We start from the raw sequence: 18595 nt of genomic DNA, 5'->3' as shown, positions 1-18595 counted from the left end.
TTTGCTGAGTCAATGAATAGAGAAACACTTGGCAGCTGTTACCGTCAACCACTATTCCCTGGAATATTTTAGCTAATTCTATCTTTCAGATGACCCTTGTGCACCAACTACACTTTTGTGGAAAAATAGAAATGAAAGGGAGGGGTATAAAGGCTGCTCTTCGCTGGCCAGTGATGTCCCTAAGTACTCCGCCTTCAGTGATAAGGAGAAGGTTTCTCGTTCCACACAGAGAACATTCATGGTACCGTTTATCTTTACCCTTCTATGTCAGAGCCAAGGCAAGCCAATGACCACATGGAAAAGGATGTTTTTCAGTGACATTTATTTCAGAATCATTGAACAATCTGATCGTCCTTCTTTATTCATAAGCATTCTTCTTTAAATAATTTGAGCTTATTATGTTTTCAGGCTTGGTGAGAGATTTTAAAGGTGGCACACTCACCCAAAAGAAATTGATTCCATAGCTATGGAAGACTAAGATCTTTCACAGACACTGCTGCTTCTTGGCCCCCTTGAATTAAGTTAAATAGACCAACCCACAATTAAATAAATAAATAGTTCAGTGATCGATCATCAGAAGCTGGGTGCCAAGGACAGAGGACTGCCAGTGACCCTAGTGTGCCATGGTTTCCACCAGGCTGGCTTTGAGTGAGGAGAAGGGGTGAGAGAAGGCTGGCTTAGAGGATGGGGTCTGTGCATGGACTTGGAGAGGAGGGGGCTGTTCCTCCTCACTGGGGGGCAGGGGGATCTCCTTAGCACTAATCTAGGGAAGACAGCTGGGCATCGATTAGACAATAGTGAAATTCAGGCAGCAACCATGTACCAACTCTTCCAGTCCCCTTCTGCCAGCCTCCGGGGTTCTTCAGCCCATGTGGACCCTCTGGGTATGGCTTTCCTTAGGGAGAGAGGACTTCCATGGTGAAGTCAGTTATATCTTGGCGGCCTTTGGAGTTTCCCAGGAAGACGGGCTTTTGTTCTGCTTGAGAGGTGCTGATGTACCAGTTGGGGTACAGGGCGGACTCGAATTCAACTCTGTTCTTGATTTCTGTCTTGTAGAAGACGAATCGCTTTTCCATGTCCCTCTTTGGGTAACTTTTGGGGTCTACATCCTGCAGCAAAGCAGAAATACACATTTGTTGCAAGGGACAGGTCAAAGATACCCTACTCTGATCTGGGAAAAGATGTTCTCCAGGTCAGCTAGAGATGAAACATATAAACAGGTCACAGGGGCAAGTGCCAGGGCCCTGACATATCTTTGTGACCTCAGCCTTCGGTATGGTGACCAAAAGAGCCCTCATCCTTTTCTGAAACAGTGCCAAATGGTAGGGAGCATGACACAGATGGGAAAGTTGTTGAAAGTGAAAATTAGATGAAAGCTTCTGGAAGTACCTAGGCTCCAGGGACTTGTGCTGTGTATTTCCTCATGGCCCTGGCTAGAATGACTTCAACTTGGAGAGGAAGCTTTTGCTGGGAATGCTGGTGGGGGCAAGTATGATGTTGGGAGTGGCATGGAGATGATGACAGGTGACAGGTGCTTTGAATCAATTAAGTTCCCAAAGTGTCATCTACCTAATGGAGCAACCCTAACAAGAGACTCCCCTTCCAATCCCAACATTGTATGATCGATGGGGGGCTAACAACAGCAGGATGTAAGCACATCAGCAGAATGATTTAACTTGCCACAATGGGAGTGAAAGTTACCTGCATTAACCCTTACCTGAACTTATTATATTCAACTTATTTACACATCTGGAAAACTATCAAGTAGGTCTGCTCCCAGACTTTCTGGGGGTGGGTAGGGGGGAAGAGGTCACTGTCTTGGAAGTAATGGCTGGGGGTGCTTCAGTGAAGCCCAAGAAGGGCCTTCAGCCCTTGGTACTCACTCACCTCCAGCTGCAGGGTGGGTGTGTCATCTTTCATCACACAAGACAGGTACAGATTCTTTCCCTTGATCCCTAAGGTCACAGGTATCTTGTCATCGCTGTCATCTCCTTGCACAAAGCTCATGCAGAACACCACTGAGGGAAGGAGAGGGGCCTGTGGTCAGGGACATAGCACTGCAGGGTTGGTCCAAGCACTGGACCCTTAGCCTAGGACTGGTGCCATTTAGGATCCTCTTTGGCATCCAAAATTCCTATGGCCTCATAGACAGGAGAGCTGGCTTCTCCCAGACAATAACAGGTTCAGTTGGTTGAATCAGGTTTTTCCCCAAAGAAGGGTCTGGGGGCTTCTCAGAGCCTCACCACAGTGGCAGTAAACAATTAGAAGCTCTGATTTTTAGAAGAAAGCAAGCCATCTTGCCCCTGCCTGGTGATGTGCCTATCCACAACACCAGAACAGTCTGACCAATGTGAACAGCAAGAAAAGAAGTAAAACCAGATTCCTAAAGGACATCAGGCACAGATCTGTTTCAGGAACATGGAGCAGCCAGTGGGATGAACTTGAAGGAGGAGGGCTGCTTGACTAGGTGAAGTGGTCCAAAGAGAGATGCTCATTTTAATCTTCCTTAGTCACAGCTGTCTCCCTTGGAGGCCCCAAGGTTGTGCTTCTGATGCAATTCTGGAGAAACAGAATTGTTTTGGCCAGGCTGAGAAGCTTTCCCCCTGTGATGCCTCTCTCCAAGGTCAGCAGCTTGGATGAGACCACACTGCTCCTTTGATCTGCCCCCCGGTCACACCCCTGCATACAGGGCTCAGCCACAGTGGCAGGGTGCCAGGCAGAGTCCCACCACCAATGGGCTCCCCAGACTTGAAACAATGGCCAGTGACAGTGACAGAGATACAAGTTCCTGCTCGTCAGTAAGATCGGCTTCTCAGGAACCATCTGGTATTGGGTGGGAAGGATGTTAGGGGCAAGTGGGCAAAGTTGGGAATGAGGACGGACAAATTATCTCTTTGCCATTCTAGTTTTGACCTCCACAACAGGAAGAAGGCACCCACAGGTAGTTAGGTCCTGTCCATCAAATGACCCCTTTCCAACAGAAGCACTGACATCGCACTGCCTTTAAGTGACTTGGCTGGTCTGTGGTCCTGGATGTGCTTGTCCCCTCTCTTGCTGAAAATGAACCTGCTAAGGGCCTCATCCTGGCATCCTTGCTAGGACCTCCATAAAGCATGTACACACTCTGTATTCCATGATATTGCATTCATGTCAATCATTTGCCTAAATGGTCTACTTTGTTGAAGATAGAGATAATTGGCACGTTTCCAGGAGGCCAAGAAAAGAATGAGGGTGTCCCCAGGTACCTTCTCTCTTCAAGTCCCCTTTGAGGAGGTGGAGAGCCTTCAGCTCATGTGGGCCAGCCAGCACCAGGGCTTTTTCATCTTTGTCCTGGAGTTTGCAGTCCACGGACTGCACGGGGGTGGCATCACAGAGAAAACCATTGGCATGCTTTTCAAGGACAATGGGCTCTGAAATGTGGAGCAGAGGTGTCTTTTAGGCAGAAGATTAGAAGAGCAAACCTCATGATGTGAAGCGGCAGGATCTGGTGCCTTGGAAGACATCTGAGGGAGGTCAGCCACAGTCTGATTCTAATATTGGTGGGGAGGAAGCTGGGGTGGACAAGAACACTGGACCCGGTGCCTTAAGATATGGGTTCAAGCTTCAGCTTTATTGCTTGCTGTGGAAGAGCCACAGAACTCCTTCTGCAAAAAGGCAATGGCACACACTGGCCCAGCAGGGACCTTCTGAGACTCACAGGGATAAAATGTAACCGAAAGCACCCTGAGAATGACTGGGAGCTTTGCAGTTGTGAGTAGTTATCATGGTCCTGCTTTTTATTCCTGGCTTTTTAGGGCCACATCCATGGCACATGGAATTCCCCAGGCTTAGTGTCAACTCAGAGCTGTAGCTGCCGGCCTACACCACAGCCACAGCAATGCAGAATCTGAGCCTTGTCTGTGACCTACGCTACAGCTCATGGCAATGTTGGATGCTTAACCCTTGAGCAAGGCCAGGGATTGAATGCACATCCTCATGGATACTAGTCAGGTTGGCAACTGCTGAGCCACAACGTGATTTCCTCCAGGTCCTGTTTTAAGAATAATATCAATAACGCAAAAGAAAACTAAAACCATCACCAAATTGGATGATATGTAGTAATGTATGGAGATATATAGTATTTTGGGTACTTTTTATGCATGCCTATAAATTCCAGAAAAGCCTCCATTCCTCTGATTAATAGCACTAGCCAGGTACATCATTATTTCATTAAAGAAGAATTCCTTTTAAGGGAACAAAACATTCTGATGTTAGACAAAAAATAAAAAAAGAATTGTTTCAACTACAAAAGTGGTTAGTTGGGTTTCCAGACCTCTCTGTTTTCCTCTCACTGCTGGGCATTCTATTTAAAAAAAAATTTATTTTTTTGGCTGTGCCTCTGGCACTTGGAAGTTCCTGGGCCAGCGAGCAAACCCAAGCCACAGCAGTGACAACACTGGATTCCACTGAGCCACCAGGGAACTCCTGGGCCTTCTACTTTTAAAGGGTTTCAGCTTCAGGAGAGTTTAGTTGACCATTGAGTTATGGCCTCTGAGAAGGAAAGGACCAGAGATATCCTATCTGCCCTCAGCTTTCCCTAGGTACCTTCTTCAAAGACGGATGAAAAGATGCTCTTTGGGTCATCATCGCAGACGACCTGGGAGGAGGGATTCATCGGCTTCTCCTTTGCCACAATCACAGACACCATTGGCCTGGAGCTCTCGTTGCAGAGCTGGTGGGAGATTTGCAGCTGGATGCTCCCATCTCCCAGAGGGCTGAGGTCAAGGTTTTGGGTGCGGCACTGTGGATAGATCAAGAATGTCAGTGTGGTAGGTGGCTGGGCCTGAGAACTCCCATTTTGACATGAGACGGGATGCAGGAGGGGATAACAGAGCTTCTCCAGAGAATCTTTCATCTCTCTGCAGCCCAGAGAGGTTCAGTGGTTTACCCATAGGCATGTGGCAAGTGAGAGGCAGACCCCAAACCTGAATGTGGGCTCTCTGACACCCTCCATGGTATTCTTCAAGAATACATCCCATTTTAACCTTGTTTGTGTTTTCTGACACATGCTCCACCTAACCATAAATGTATGCCTTCTTACATTTTTACCTGTTTGGAAACCCAAAGCACAAGACTATGTATTAAATTTTTCATGGCTGTGATGATCATATTATCAATACTTCTATGCTCAATCAATGAGTTTTCAATTATTCTCTACAAGTTTTCGTCTTTTAAAAGCTGTTGCATAAGCATCTTGCAAACACTGTAAAAGGTGCGTGGTTCCCCTGCTGGGAAATTTTACATGTCCCCCCTGGGGCCAAAAAACCTCCACAACCCCCCAAAATTGTGGTTGATATTTGTGAAACAGGTTCCCACTTTCCCTTTGTTCAGAGAAACTGTGTAAGTGTATTAAGGCTTGAAGTTGCCCCTGGGCACAAGAATGGTTTAACGTCTTGAAGACAGTTAAAGAGACCTCCGACAGCTCAGAGGAAAGCAAGAAGTTCCTGCCCAGCACAGAGGCTCCAGCCCCTGGCAGGGGCAGTGGGAGGGTGGGTCAGACAGATACACCACACACCCACCCAGGGCTGGAGAAAATGGGTCTCAGGGTTCGACTCTAGTGATTGACAGAGTTTCATCAGTTTTAGGGCTGAACCCTTTTTCTAAAAGGAGAAGCAACTGTGCATTGAAGCCTTGGCTGCCTTGCCAACATGAGACAGCAAACACTCTCTCTACCATCATTTCTTCTCACCCTCCTCAAGCATGGCCACCATCACCAAGGCTCAGTGAACCGCTGTGGTGCCGCCGGAACTGAGGAGTGGCCTGCATCAGTCTCACTGGAGAAGGCGAGTCAGTTCATCACAGAATTCCATAGGAATAAGGGGGCCCAGAGCCCTTTCCTTGAGACTTTCCCCTGCCCGAGCCCCTGCATGTGTTGGGAGCTAAGCGTATGGCCTTACCTTCATCTCTTTGGGGCCATCAGCCTCAAATAACAGGTCATTATTGTTGTCACTGTAATAAAAGCAGAGAGCTTGCTCAGTTATGTCCCCTGGACAGGATGAATTTTCCTTCCCTGCAAGTGATCTTCACTGTAAATTGGAAACTGCAAACAGCTTGTTCCTTAGGGCTGCCTGGAGCTAGCAGTTTCCATGGGCATATTCCTGGAGCAGCCTAGGAGGCGGGGCAGGTACCCCAGCTGCTCTCTATTGGATCTCGAGACCCCTTCCAGCCCTGGAACCCCGCTTGCCACTAAAAGAGGCAGGATGAGGGACAAATCTGGTCTCTAAGCACAGCTAACACTGCACTCTTGAGAAGGGAGCCCTGCTCGCATTACTGGTACCAGTCTCCCCACTGACCCATTGTTAGCCATCACTTCCTTGGCAGGTTCAGGTACCGTGGCCATGGCTGCTTCAGAAACCTGTGTAAAGAGGAGAAAATGAGTGACCATTTGCTGTGCCAGTCCCCACCATGGATGCTTTCACGGGTGATTTTCCTTTGGCATCTAGTACACTGCAGGCCAGCAAAGAACGAGTCCTTGAATGAATGAGTGAATGGATGAAAGAGCCCTCCTTTGGGTCCAGAGAAAAGTATTTGCTAATGTAAGCCCACACCAGAAGTGCATTTGTTAGACCTGGGGCAGAAGTTGGATATTGAAATTCTAAATAAGCAGTGTTAATTTATATATATATATATATATATATATATATATATATATATATATATATATATATATATATATAGTCTTTTTAGGCCCACACCTGTTGCATTTAGAGGTTCCTAGGCTAGGGGTCAATTTGGAGCTGCAGCTGCTGGTCTATATCACCACTACAGCATCACCAGATCTGAGCTACCTACATCACAGCTCATGGCAACGCCAGATTATAGCCAACTGGACGAGGCCATGGATCGAACCTGCATCCTCATGGATGCTAGTCAGATTCATTTCCCCTGACCCACAGCAGGAACTCCCCCCCCCATATTTTACAAGCTATAGCATTATAATAAACCTGGCATTTTTGCAAATAGCCCAGCACTCAGACAGAGAGGCATGAAGGGAGGGAGAGGGAGAGAGAAAGAATCAAGGGGAAGAGAGAGAGAGAAAGAGAGAGAGACAGAGACAGAGAGAGAGGGAGGGAGAAGCTCTCTTAGTACTAGCCATAAGGATGAGTTAAAGTGACACATGAGCAATGTAGACTGGCTAGAGAGGGTAGGGTCCCTGAATGGCTTTTGTGCCTTCAAGAGGTATACTGTCTGCCAATTTCTCCCTCACTCTTTATACCCTTTAAACAAAGAAGTGAGGAGCTGAGAAATTTCCCTTAGGTTAACTGATTTCACAACCAAATTAAAAAAATTTTAAAAAGAGGATTGATGGGAACTTCTGGGAGCGGGTAACCTGAAATCACTCTCCAATCCTTGGAAGTGGTAACAAACGATGACACTTTTTTTTTTTTCAAATGTGTCATCATATGCAAATATATGTTTTTTCTTCTGACAACTGTTGTGCTCCTGATGTCAAACAGAAATACTGGGGTTTTCCTAGATTAGAAGAATGTTTGAATTTAGATCTCTGGGACAAAATTGAACAAAAACACATACACACACACACAAATTCTCCCTCCCTCCCTCCTTGGACTTAAGTTTAGGAAACTTTCCACTGGGAGATGGATAAATGGGCCTAAGGAAGTGACAGTAACCATGTGGATTCTGAACCCATTGTGCTGTTCTCAACCTCGAGGGCCCTGGGCCAAATACTGGAGCCTTTGGTAGGGAAACTTTGATCTTTCCAGGGCGAAGCAGAGAAAACATATTGTGTGGGGGTGCAGGCTCCTGATGGGGTGAGTTCATCCAACCCATCAGACAAGGTGCTGGTACCCTAGTTGATTCCATATGGAATCTATATCAATCTTTGATAAATGGTGAAAGGATCCTGGGTTGAAGACATATTTGAAAAGATTGTGAATAAGTCAAGCTTCATGATCACATTCCCTTTTGAAAATGCAGAGGTGCTTTTTGCCTAAAAGAATATTTCCTCTGAACTCTGAAAAGTGGAACTTTTACAATAAGAATATCCAGCTGGGACTATAATCCCATGGTAACTCTGAGAGATATTAGACATTGTTTTTTTCCCCTCTACCTTTATTGTGATAGAATTCACATATACCATTGTGTGAGACTGCATACAACAGGATGAAGTGTATATTGAAGAAAGATTACCACAATGAGGATGCTCGTTACGACACCCATCAGCTCACATGATTATATATATATATATATATATATATATATATATATATATAATATACATGTCCATGCACATATATTTATATATGTGTGTGTGTGTATTGGTGGTGAGAACATTTAGGATCTTATCTCTTAGCAACTTTCAACTCTATCATACAGAATAGTTACTAACAGTTCCCGTGCTGTACATTAGATTCCCAGCACCTGTAACTGCCTTATAACTGAAACTAGGTCCCCTTTGACCAACATCTCCAACATCTCCCCATTTCTCCCACCCCTGAGTAACCGCTATTCTTTTCTTTGTTCCTACGAGTTGTGATTTTTTTGCCTTTTAAGTGTCCACATTGAAAAGAGATGATATAGCATTTGTGTTTTGCTGACATATGTCACTAAGCAGAATGCCTTCAAGGTTCATTGATGTCACAAATGCAGGGTTTTCTTCTTTTTAATGACTAAGTTACATAGGTATGTGTCTATATTTGTAATATAGTCTGAAATCATGAAGTGCGATGCCTCCAGCTTTGTCCTTTCTTCTCAAGGTTGTTTTGGCTATTCTTTGGTTGTTCCAAACAAGTTTTAGCATTATCTCTCCTATTTCTAAGAAATATGCCATGGGAATTTTGAGAGGATCTGCCTTGAATCTATAGATGGCTTTAGGTAGCATGGACATTTCAACAATACTAATCACTTCAGTCCCAAACATGGGATATCTTTCTATTTATTTGTGTCTTCAATTTCTTTCATCCGTGCTTTATAATTTTCAGTGGACAGACATTTCGCCTTCTTAGTGAAACTTATTCCTCAGTATTTTTATTGGTTTTGATGCCACTGTAAATGGATGGCTTTCTTTGTTTCATGTAGAGGTATTTTGTTGTTAGTGTACAGGAAGGCAACAGACTTTTTTCACTCAGACACAAGAAGAGCGAGTGCTCAGGGTACTGTCCCAAGGTAGGCCTGCAAGAATGAATGAATGACCAGGCTAGAAAAGGTGCATGGAGGAGTTCCTGTCATGGCTAAGAACCTGACTAGTATCCATGAGGATGCAGGGTAGATTCCTCAGTGAGTTAAGGAGTTGGTGTTGCCACATGCTTTGGTGTAGTTTGCAGAGGCAGCCATAATCTGGCATTGCTGTGGCTATGGCATAGGCTGGTGCTATGACTCTGATTTGAATCCTAGCCTGGGAACTTCCATATGCTGTGGGTTTGGCCCTAAATAGACAATAAATAAATAGATAAAAAGATAAATAAATAAATAAAAGGTGCATGGAGTCCACGAGGGTGTGTTCTCTTCCCACTCTGTCACACCTACTACAGTACCCAAAGCACTGAATTGAAACCTTGTTCACTTACGTGGTTCCCTCAGGATGCCGTGAACTCTTTCAGAGCTGAGTCTAGCACAGGGTGCGACATGCACATTCAGGCAGTAAAGTTTTTCTACCTGAATGAGTGAGCAGGAATTCGACAGTGTTTTCACTCAAATAAGCATGCCTGTGCCTACTCTGTGCCAAGCCCTGGGCTTGCTCAGTATTATTCATGGGACAGAGTTCCTGACTTTCACAGACAGGAGGGAAATTGACTCTACTGTGGGCAAGGATCACACAGTGGGTTCCTTCCCCAGCCTTCTGATTTGGCTCCCGGTACCTTGACCTTAGGAATGCAGACCCAAGAATCTCATCTTTGGCAAGGTGTATGTTCCACAGGGAATCTGAAAGCTGCATCCTGTTGGGTGCATCCATTTCCTGTGGGTTTGGTGAGCCCTAGTCAGTTTCCAAGTCTAAGCCCTCATAAAATTGGGTGTCTGGTTCTTCAGACTCCTCAGAGGCCCTGCCTAGAGAGCCTGATGGTTGATTCTTATTTGCCGTCAGAGCATCCACTCTGGAAATTAACTCCTGGTCCACAAGCTTCACTGAAGGAAAACCACCTTCTTCAGATACTTATGCTGGGGATCTACATGATCTGGTGGTGTTTTAGCTCTGTGGGTGCTCCTGATGGAGAACACAGAGGGGCCTTGAGTCACTGATGTGATTAGAAGCTGAGTGAAGGAGGATGAACACCAGTGGCAGGAAGGGAGGTAAGCAAGGCGCTTGAGCATCCTGTTTCTGGGATGTGAGATGCAGGGCAGGAAGGAATGTCCTCCTTCATCTTCTAGTTTCCAGGGGGCATGAACCTTCATTCTCTCTGCTCAAGGGAAATGTTGGAACTGTGGGGCAATGACCTTTGACATAGCAGTCTCTGCAGGTCTGCCATGTGTCTCATCCCAACACTGGAGCCTGGACCCAAAACCGGGCAGCAGCCTGTCCATCTCAGGAAGTGAAACCTCTTATTGTGTCAAGCAGGCAGTCTGCACAAAGCATGTATCAAACCCTGTTTTTCCAAGGACACCACTCAGGCTACAGCACGTCCTTCTGGTTCCCCCAAAGCAGAAACTATCTCACTGTGGATGTTGTCGCACCAAGGGAGGGTCTGAAGAGTGATGGTGATACAGTTGGACATGCAAAGCCAGGGAAATGGACCCAGCAGAAGTAGGGGGTTGGCAATGCCAGAATGTCATAGGGAGCTCCAGCTTTTGGGGAACCCTTCGGCTATTGAATCACACAAGCCCTTCTCATCTGAAAGCTGCCCTCCACCCAAGTAGCTTATTCCTCTGAGACAGGAGCCTGGCAGTGATTCAGAGCAGCAAGGGTCTTGGTGCCATCTTATGCCTGATCTTGGGCTTCTAGCCTCTCTGATCGAGGTTGGCCTCACCCAAATGGTCTTCAATGATTTTGAACAAGAAGACAAAAGAATCACGGTTTAGTTCTCATAGCATCTCGATGCATGCAGTAGTGTCTGCTCTCTGCCATGGATCATTCCTTCCTTGTTCACCCTCTTGCTCAGCACAGAAAGAACGAAGCCATGACCATCCCTACCATGTTCCCCAAGACCCATCTCATCCTTGGCAATGACTTCCTCGCATGGGTCATGAGTCTGTCATTTTCCTTCCATTATTTCTGGGGGTCTCTCTGGTAACTGAAAATGTGAATCCTGTCTCCATGGATACCCCACTCCTTTTCCTTCTGCTTCAGGGCTTATTGGGATTGGGCAGTCTGATTTTCAGTTTTGAGACCTCTGTGCTTCCTCTCACAACAGCATCTGAGTTGGGCCTCTGCAGCCTGACCTCTTGGACCCAAAGTCAGAGAGGGGACAGGAAGACTCCGGGAATGCTTTGTTCTCCCCCCAGGTGGAGAACAAGGAGGCTTACATATCAAAGCAGATGTCTTGGTCCAGTGAGGTATATGGTCTCCAGTGGTCTCTCCCTGTTGGCTGGGTTGTTATTTCACCTCTGAGAACCCAATGAAAACTCGCCTTCCTTTGGATCCAACAGGAAAGCCCAGGGTGTTTGAGGTGGGTACTGAGGCCTTTGTGCTCTATATCTTTTCTTTTCATTTCTTCATTTTCTCCCTTTCTTTCTTTTTTTCTTTTTGACACTTTTGGGCCTCACCTGCAGCCTATGGAAGTTCTCAGGCTCGGAGATGAATCAGAGCTGCCGCTCTGGACTATACTACAGCCACAGCAATGCTAGATCTGAGCCAAGTGTGTGACCTACACTCTAGCTCATGGCAACACCAGATCCTTAACCCACTGAGTGAGACCAAGGATTGAACCTTCATCCTCATGGATGCTAGTTGGGTTCATTACTGCTGAATCATAATGGGTACTCCTGTATCTATTCTCTCATGTACTGGATATAGGAGAGTAAGCCACAAAAACAGACTTCTGATACAACTTATACCAGGATTCTGGAAACATTATGGATAAAGAGCTAGAGAGCAAATATTTGAGGCTTTGCTGCAACCACTCAACTCTGCCATTGCTGTGAGAAAGCAGCCATGGGTGATGTGTAAGTGGATGAGCTTAAGGAGACATGTCTGGCAGATTGTGGGATGTGGCCTTGCCCCCTCCCCACCCATGTCACAAACCAATGTTTTACACCATTTCTATTGGAGACAAATCTAGAAATGATACTTTACAAAAGTTGTCCTTGGGGTTCCCGTTGGCATGCAGTGGTTAACGAATCTGACTAGGAACGATGAGGTTGTGGTTTCAATCCCTGATCTTGCTCAGTGGGTTAAGGATCCGGCATTGCTGTGAGCTGTGGTGTAGGTTGCAGACTTGGCTCAGATCCTGAGTTGCTGTGGCTCTGGTGTAGGCTGGCGGCTACAGCTCCAATTGGACCCCTAGCCTGGGAACCTCCATATGCTGTGGGAGCAATCCAAGAAATGGCAAAAAGACAAAAAAAAAAAAAACTAAAGAAAGAAAGAAATGCTGTCCTTGCTTGTACAGCATCAAAAAACCCAGCCTGATTAAAAAGTGAGCAGAGTGTCTAAGGAGATGTTTTTCCAAAGAGGGAATGTAAATGACCACTAGGCACAAAACAAGATGCTCAACACTGCTCAGCATCATCAGAGAAATGAAAATCAAAACCACAAGCCATCACCTCACACCTGCCCGAGTGACTATCGTCAAGAAGTTTGCAAATAACAAATGTGGGCAAGGATGTGGAGAAAAGGGAATCCTGGTGGGCTCTTGGTGGGAATGTAAATTGGTGAAGCTGGTTAGGAAAACGGTATGGAAGTTTCTCAAAAAACTGAAAATAGAACTACCATATGACCCAGCAGTTCTATTGCTGAGTATATATCTGAAAAGAATGAAAATGGTAATTTGAAAAGATACATGTACCCCAGTGTTATAGCAGCATGATTTGCAGTTGCCAAGATAGGGAAGCAACCTAAGTGTCCGTCAAGAAATGAATGGATAAAGATATGTGATAAGGAGTTCCCGCTGTGGTGCACCAGGATAGGAGGTGACTCTGGAGTGGCAGGATGTGGGTTCTATCCCCTGCCTTGCATAGTGGGTTAAAGGGACCTGCCCTTGCTGCTGTGGCTCAGATCTTACCCCTGGTTTGGGAACTTCATATGCCATGGGGTGGCCAAAAATTGTGATGTATATGTATATTTATATTTATATATATGTGTGTGTGTGTGTGTGTGTGTGTGTGTGTGTGTATCATGAAATTCTATTCAGGCATAGAAAAGAATGAAATTTTTCCATTTGCAATGACAAGTATAAATTTGGAGGATAAAGAAATGCTAGACAGAAAAGGCATTCACTGTACAATGTCACTTATATGTGGAATCTAAAAAATACAACAAACTAGTGAATATAACAAAAAAAGAAGCAGACTCACAATTACAGTGAACAGACTGGTGGTTACCAGTTGGGGACAGAGGGGAAATAGAGAGGTAGGGAATTAGGAGGTACAAACTATTATCTGTAAAATAAGCTATAATGATATCTCATACAACACAGGGAATAGAGGCAACTTTTATAATCACTCTAAATGGAGGAGAACCTTTAAATATTGTGATTTAGGATATGGTACATACACCTGTAACTTATATGGTATTGAATGTCATCTATGACTTAATAAAATCTGTCAATGTGAAAAAAAGTTAACAAAACTGTCTTTTATAGAGCACCTCCTAAGTGCCAGGCACTTTGTTCTTATTACCTCTTTTAGTCTTTAAAAACCTTTTTTGGTGGGCCACACCCACAGCATGTGGAAGTTCCCAGGCCAGGGAATGAACCCAAGCCACTGCTGTGACAACTGTTGAATCCTTACTGCTGGACCAGTGGGAACTCCTATCTTCACAATAAAGCTTAAGGTAAATAGTTTTGAGCTCTTTTGCCTTTGGGGACACTGAGGCCAACAACAGAAATCACTTATCTAAGGCCACACCACTAGTAAATGTTGGAACCAGGAGTTCCCATTGTGGCTCAGTGGGCTAAGGACCCAAGGCAGTCTTCTTGTGGATGTGGGTTCAATCCCTGGCCTCAATCAGTGGGTTAAGGATCAGGCATTGCCACAAGCTACAGCCTAGGTCACAGATGTGACTCAGATCTGGCGTTGCCATGGCTGTGTCTATGGCTTGCTGCTGAGACTCTGATTCAACCCCTAGCCTGGGAACTTCCATATGCTGTAGGTGCAGCTGTAAAAAGAAAAAACAATCTTGGGGCCATGACTCAATATTTGGGTTTGGTAAACCCAAACCAGATCCTATTTTTTCCTTTTTTTAAAAATGATTTTATTGTTATGAATGTTTTTGTTTGTTCCTTTGTTTTTTTAGGGCCACACCATGGCACATGGTCCATTCAGAGCTGCAGCTGCTGGCCTATGCCACAGCCACAGGAATGCCAGATCCGAGATGTGTCTGTGACCTACAGTGCAGCTTGTGACAACACCAGATCCTTAACCCACTGAGTGGGGTCAGGGATGGAACCTGAGTCCTCATGGACACTAGTCCGGTTTGTAACAGCTGAGCCACAATGGGAACCCCCGGTTAGGAACATTTCTTTTCCCCTCTTGTGCTGTCCAAGGTGCCCATCTGTAGACTCCTTTCTTAGTGACCTGGTTATATTCTAAATGATGCTGGCCTGGAGGATCCCAGATCTGCCCCTAAGTCTCCTACATTGCCCTCCCAGGACTAGGAAAAACTCAGTTTCCTGTCTTCCCTCCTTTTCCCCCTGGGCTGGGATGTGCTGTGTGACTTTGCTTCTTTCTCCTTCTCTTGGGGTAGCATGGGGATTTTCCAACTGGGTTCCTAGTTTTCTCTGTGCCCTTCTTCTGAATTCCTTCCTTATTCTGCTTCACTTTCTCACCTGCTCCTCCTGGCAGCTCCCTTGCCTGATTTCCTTTGCCCTTTCCTTTTTCCGTAAGACTTTGTTGTACGCAAGGTCAAACCAGTCACCTTAGGGTTTCTGCCCATGGAATCATATGCTTTTTTTTTTTTTTTTTTAAAGAGGCTGAAAATTTTTTCTCTCCTCAAATCTATGATAAAATTCTTCTCCCCTAATCACTATTTGCTCTATTCTATTTGCTGGTTGTTACATAATCAAACGTGATTTGGCCATTTCCTTCCAGGGCTTGCTTAATTTCACGTCTTTACTCATTTCCTCCTTGTTGGCTGGAACTGAGTTTTCTATTTGCTGGGGGAGAAAGTTCTCAGCAAGGCCACTCAGGATGGGTTGGGGGCATTGGTCAAGTCTAGGATCCAGATTCATTGTGACTCTCCCCTAATTACTGAGTGAGCACCTCTGATTGTGTGAAGGTGTTATAAAAATGTTGGCAAAACTTCAGGGTAATAGATGGACACCACCAAGTTCACCAACCCCTGAGTTTCTTTCTCTCTCTGATATGAGAAGGTTAGAAAAATCTTCTAGCATCTTATAAAGAAGGAATACAGCTCTCACACAAGACCCGTTTTTCAAAATAGGTGAGGTAGTTCCTGAAATGATCTAGCAAAGTTAATGGATGATGACTCCACTCTGCCTCCCTCTCACACTGGATAAGCCATTCAACAAGAAAGTACCCCAGCCACTCCCAGCCAAGCGTTCACCTCTCCATCCCCTCATCGCCCACCATCAGTTCTTAGAACAGGTCTTTATTGGCTACTTCCTCAAAGCCTGGGAGCTGAGGATTTCTCTTCCTCCCCATACATCACTGTGGTTCAAGCTTTCCTCCCTTCTCATTTAGGCTACTCCTATCATGCCCTAATTGGTTCACCTGCTGCCATGGAACCTTCAAGCACCCATTCCTCACACACCAGCCACAGAGATCTCTCCATGAAGCAAATTGGGTAACATCAAGTTTTTGCTCAAATCTCATCATTGGCTTCCCATTCCCTGTGGGGATGAGTTCAGGCTCCTGAGCCTGGCAGGCATGCAGGACCCACCATGGTGTCTCCTGCTCTCCTAGCCCATGCTTCAGCCCTTCCAAACTATCTGCAGTCCCTTGAATGCAATCCTCTTCCTCTGCTTTTGTACAGCCTGCTCTTTCTGCCTGGACCCCCTTCTCCTCCCTGTGGTCTGACCAGCTTCTAGTCCCTCAAGACTCAGCTTGTGCTCTGTCTCCTCCATGTCAAGCCCCTTTCCCAGCTGGGTGGCGGGTACCTGTCCTCTCTGTGGTGTGCCTCTAACACCCTCGGCAATCACCTTCATTGTTTTAATTGCTTGTCTCCCTTACTATTAATGCACCTGTTGCAGCCTTGGGATTACAGCTCTCCATGCCTGGCACATAACAGTGCTCCACCAATGCTGACCGACCAAATGCATGAAAGCCAGGTGTAATCATGCCACACCACCCTCGCGGCTTCCATCTTGAGCTAGCCTCCTAGTATTTCCTTGGAAAAGATGATCCTTGTGTTAAAAGCAGAGACTCACCAGACGCACTTTCCTTCAGAATGCCGTCCTCAGCAGCAAGTAGGTCCCTGGACTCTTAGAGCAGGAGAGTTGTTCTGGGCCTGGTCAGGGGAAGTATCCTCTTGGAAGAGTATAGGTCCTGCCACAAAGGCAAAGGGGACACCTTGCTTCTCTGGCTTGAGTCAGAGGTGTGTACACCTACTTGTCTGGGGAAGTTGGAGCCTTTTATGTAGCTTTTTCTGGAACAGGGAGGTGATGGGCACTCCCACCCAAATCACAAAGGGGCAGTGTTCTCCTGACTTGGGTCTCACCAGAAATACCCTAGAGGCACATTTCTGGAAAAACATTCCCATTTCTCCATTATGGCAATTTTGAAGTGTTTCTTGAGGGCTTCCTAAATTCCTCTGAAAAGGTACACATTCTAGAAAGATGAAGTCATAAGTGATGGCATGTCACCTAAGGTAACATCGATCATTCACTATACACACCAGGTACCAGTTTGAGATGTGTGAGTGTGTGTGTGTGTGTGTGTGTGTGTGTGTGTGTGTGTGTGTGTGCATTTGAGCAGAGAGGAGGGTGAACACAATAACACCAGACCTCGTAGCTGTCCTTGAGTTTTTGCAAATATCCACAATTTGTTTGTTTGTTTTATCATTTTAAGGCTGTACCCATGGCATGAGGAAGTTCTCAGGCTAGGGGTCGAATAGGAGCTGCAGCCACCAGGCTACACCACAGCCACAGCAATACAAGATCTGAGCTACATCTGTGCCCTATAGCAAAGCTCACAGGCCAGATCCTTAACCCACTGAGTGAGGCCAGGGATCAAACCTGCATCCTCATGGATTCTAGTCAGGTTTGTTTCCACTGAACCACGATGGGAACTCTGTCCACATTTTAAGATGGACTATGGCAAGGGCTGTGACAGAGGTAAGGTGCCACAAGGGGTCTTCTCCCTTTCTCCTGCACACTTAGGGACATGTGCAGGCTAGAGGAGGGAGCAGACCTCCATCAGGCTCTCTGGGAACTGAGAATGCTCTAGGCACCCACTGGACTGCTTTGTGGGGAAATGTGAGCACTGCTGCTGCCTGTGTGGAGGGTCATTGAGTGCACCAGCTCCGAGGCCCTGAGACGACCAGGAAAAGGCTGGGTGAGCATCTGCTCACTCTGGACCAGCATGCGTAAAGAGTAAGGGCAAACCTTGAGAGCCTGGTGACCCTCTGTGGAGCCATCTGACTTGGGGCCCTAGAGGGAATGGAGAGGTGCTGTCAGACATCCCAGGGAGAGAGGGGAACTGGGGTTGGGGGAGGGCCCTGGTGGGCACAGGGAAATTTATTGTTCTTTTTGTAAATGATTTTAATTTTTCCATTAGAGCTTGTTTACAGTGTTCTGTGAATTTTCTACTGTACAGCAAAGTGATCCAGTCACACATATATTTATACATTCTTTTTCTCACATCATCTTCCATCATGCTCCATCACAGGGGACTAGATATTGTTTCCGGTGCTACACAGCAGGATCACATTGCCTATTCACTCCAAAGGCAAGAGTTTGCAACTATGAACCCTAGGCTCCCAGTCTATCCCACTCCTTTCCCCTCTCCCTGGGCAGCCACATGTCTGTTCTTCAAGTCCATGAGTTTCTTTTCTGTGGAAAGGTTCATTTGTGCCATATATTTGACTCCAGATATAAGTGATATCATGTGGTATTTGTCTTCTCTTTCTGACTTACCTTACTTAGTATGAGAGTCTCTTGTTCCATCCATGTTGTGGCAAACGGCAGTATTTTGTTCTGTTTAATGGTTGAGTAGTATTCCATTGTGTATATATAGCACATCTTCTTAATCCATTCACCTGTCACGTGGAGGAAACTTCTTACCCAGTTGGCCTGCATCAGCTTGGGCTAGGATTCTGAGCCTCAGACGTGCCAGGAGCCCACTGGGGAGGAAGAGATTATGCACTGATTCCTGTCACACTGGGTCACTCTGGGGGGTGGGGGGAGGACTGTGGACCTGAGAGCAGCCTTCTCTCCTCCTCAAACATTCAGGAAAGTTTGGTTGGTGGCCAGAAGCTGGCCTCAGAGGTGTAGGGGGGACAATGTCCCCTCTCCAGGGTGGATGTGGCAGAAGAAGTTGAGGTCATCAT

General features: G+C 46.0%; 1 protein-coding gene across 1 annotated transcript; it reads right to left on the bottom strand.

The window, feature by feature from the left end:
* Positions 1-305: 305 nt before the first annotated feature.
* On the bottom strand, positions 306-6379 carry LOC110258124 (interleukin-1 beta-like). The gene is made up of 6 exons (XM_085020091.1): positions 6333-6379; positions 5937-5988; positions 4585-4780; positions 3246-3410; positions 1888-2018; positions 306-1109 (listed from the first exon to the last, which is right to left on the bottom strand). The coding sequence occupies exons 1-6, from the start codon at positions 6377-6379 to the stop codon at positions 897-899; spliced, it is 804 nt and encodes a 267-aa protein (XP_084876217.1). The 3' UTR covers positions 306-896.
* Positions 6380-18595: the final 12216 nt, after the last annotated feature.

This window comes from Sus scrofa, chromosome 3 (assembly GCF_054392235.1).
Source record: "Sus scrofa isolate SSC_HxYL_T2T_F1_AM1 chromosome 3, Sscrofa_HxYL_maternal_Yorkshire_Landrace_v2.0, whole genome shotgun sequence".
Taxonomy (NCBI): domain Eukaryota; kingdom Metazoa; phylum Chordata; class Mammalia; order Artiodactyla; family Suidae; genus Sus; species Sus scrofa.
Note: the sequence above shows the minus strand (reverse complement) of the source record. Positions and strands in the feature narration are given on the sequence as shown.

Coding starts and splice junctions, on each gene's coding strand:
- LOC110258124 (XM_085020091.1), bottom strand. CDS start 6,379: ATGGCCACGGTACCTGAACCTGCCAAGGAAGTGATGGCTAACAATGG. Junction 2,019..3,245: donor AGGGGACTTGAAGAGAGAAG/GTACCTGGGGAC, acceptor TCCTTCCCTCAG/TGGTGTTCTGCATGAGCTTT. Junction 1,110..1,887: donor CACCCACCCTGCAGCTGGAG/GTGAGTGAGTAC, acceptor GCTTTGCTGCAG/GATGTAGACCCCAAAAGTTA.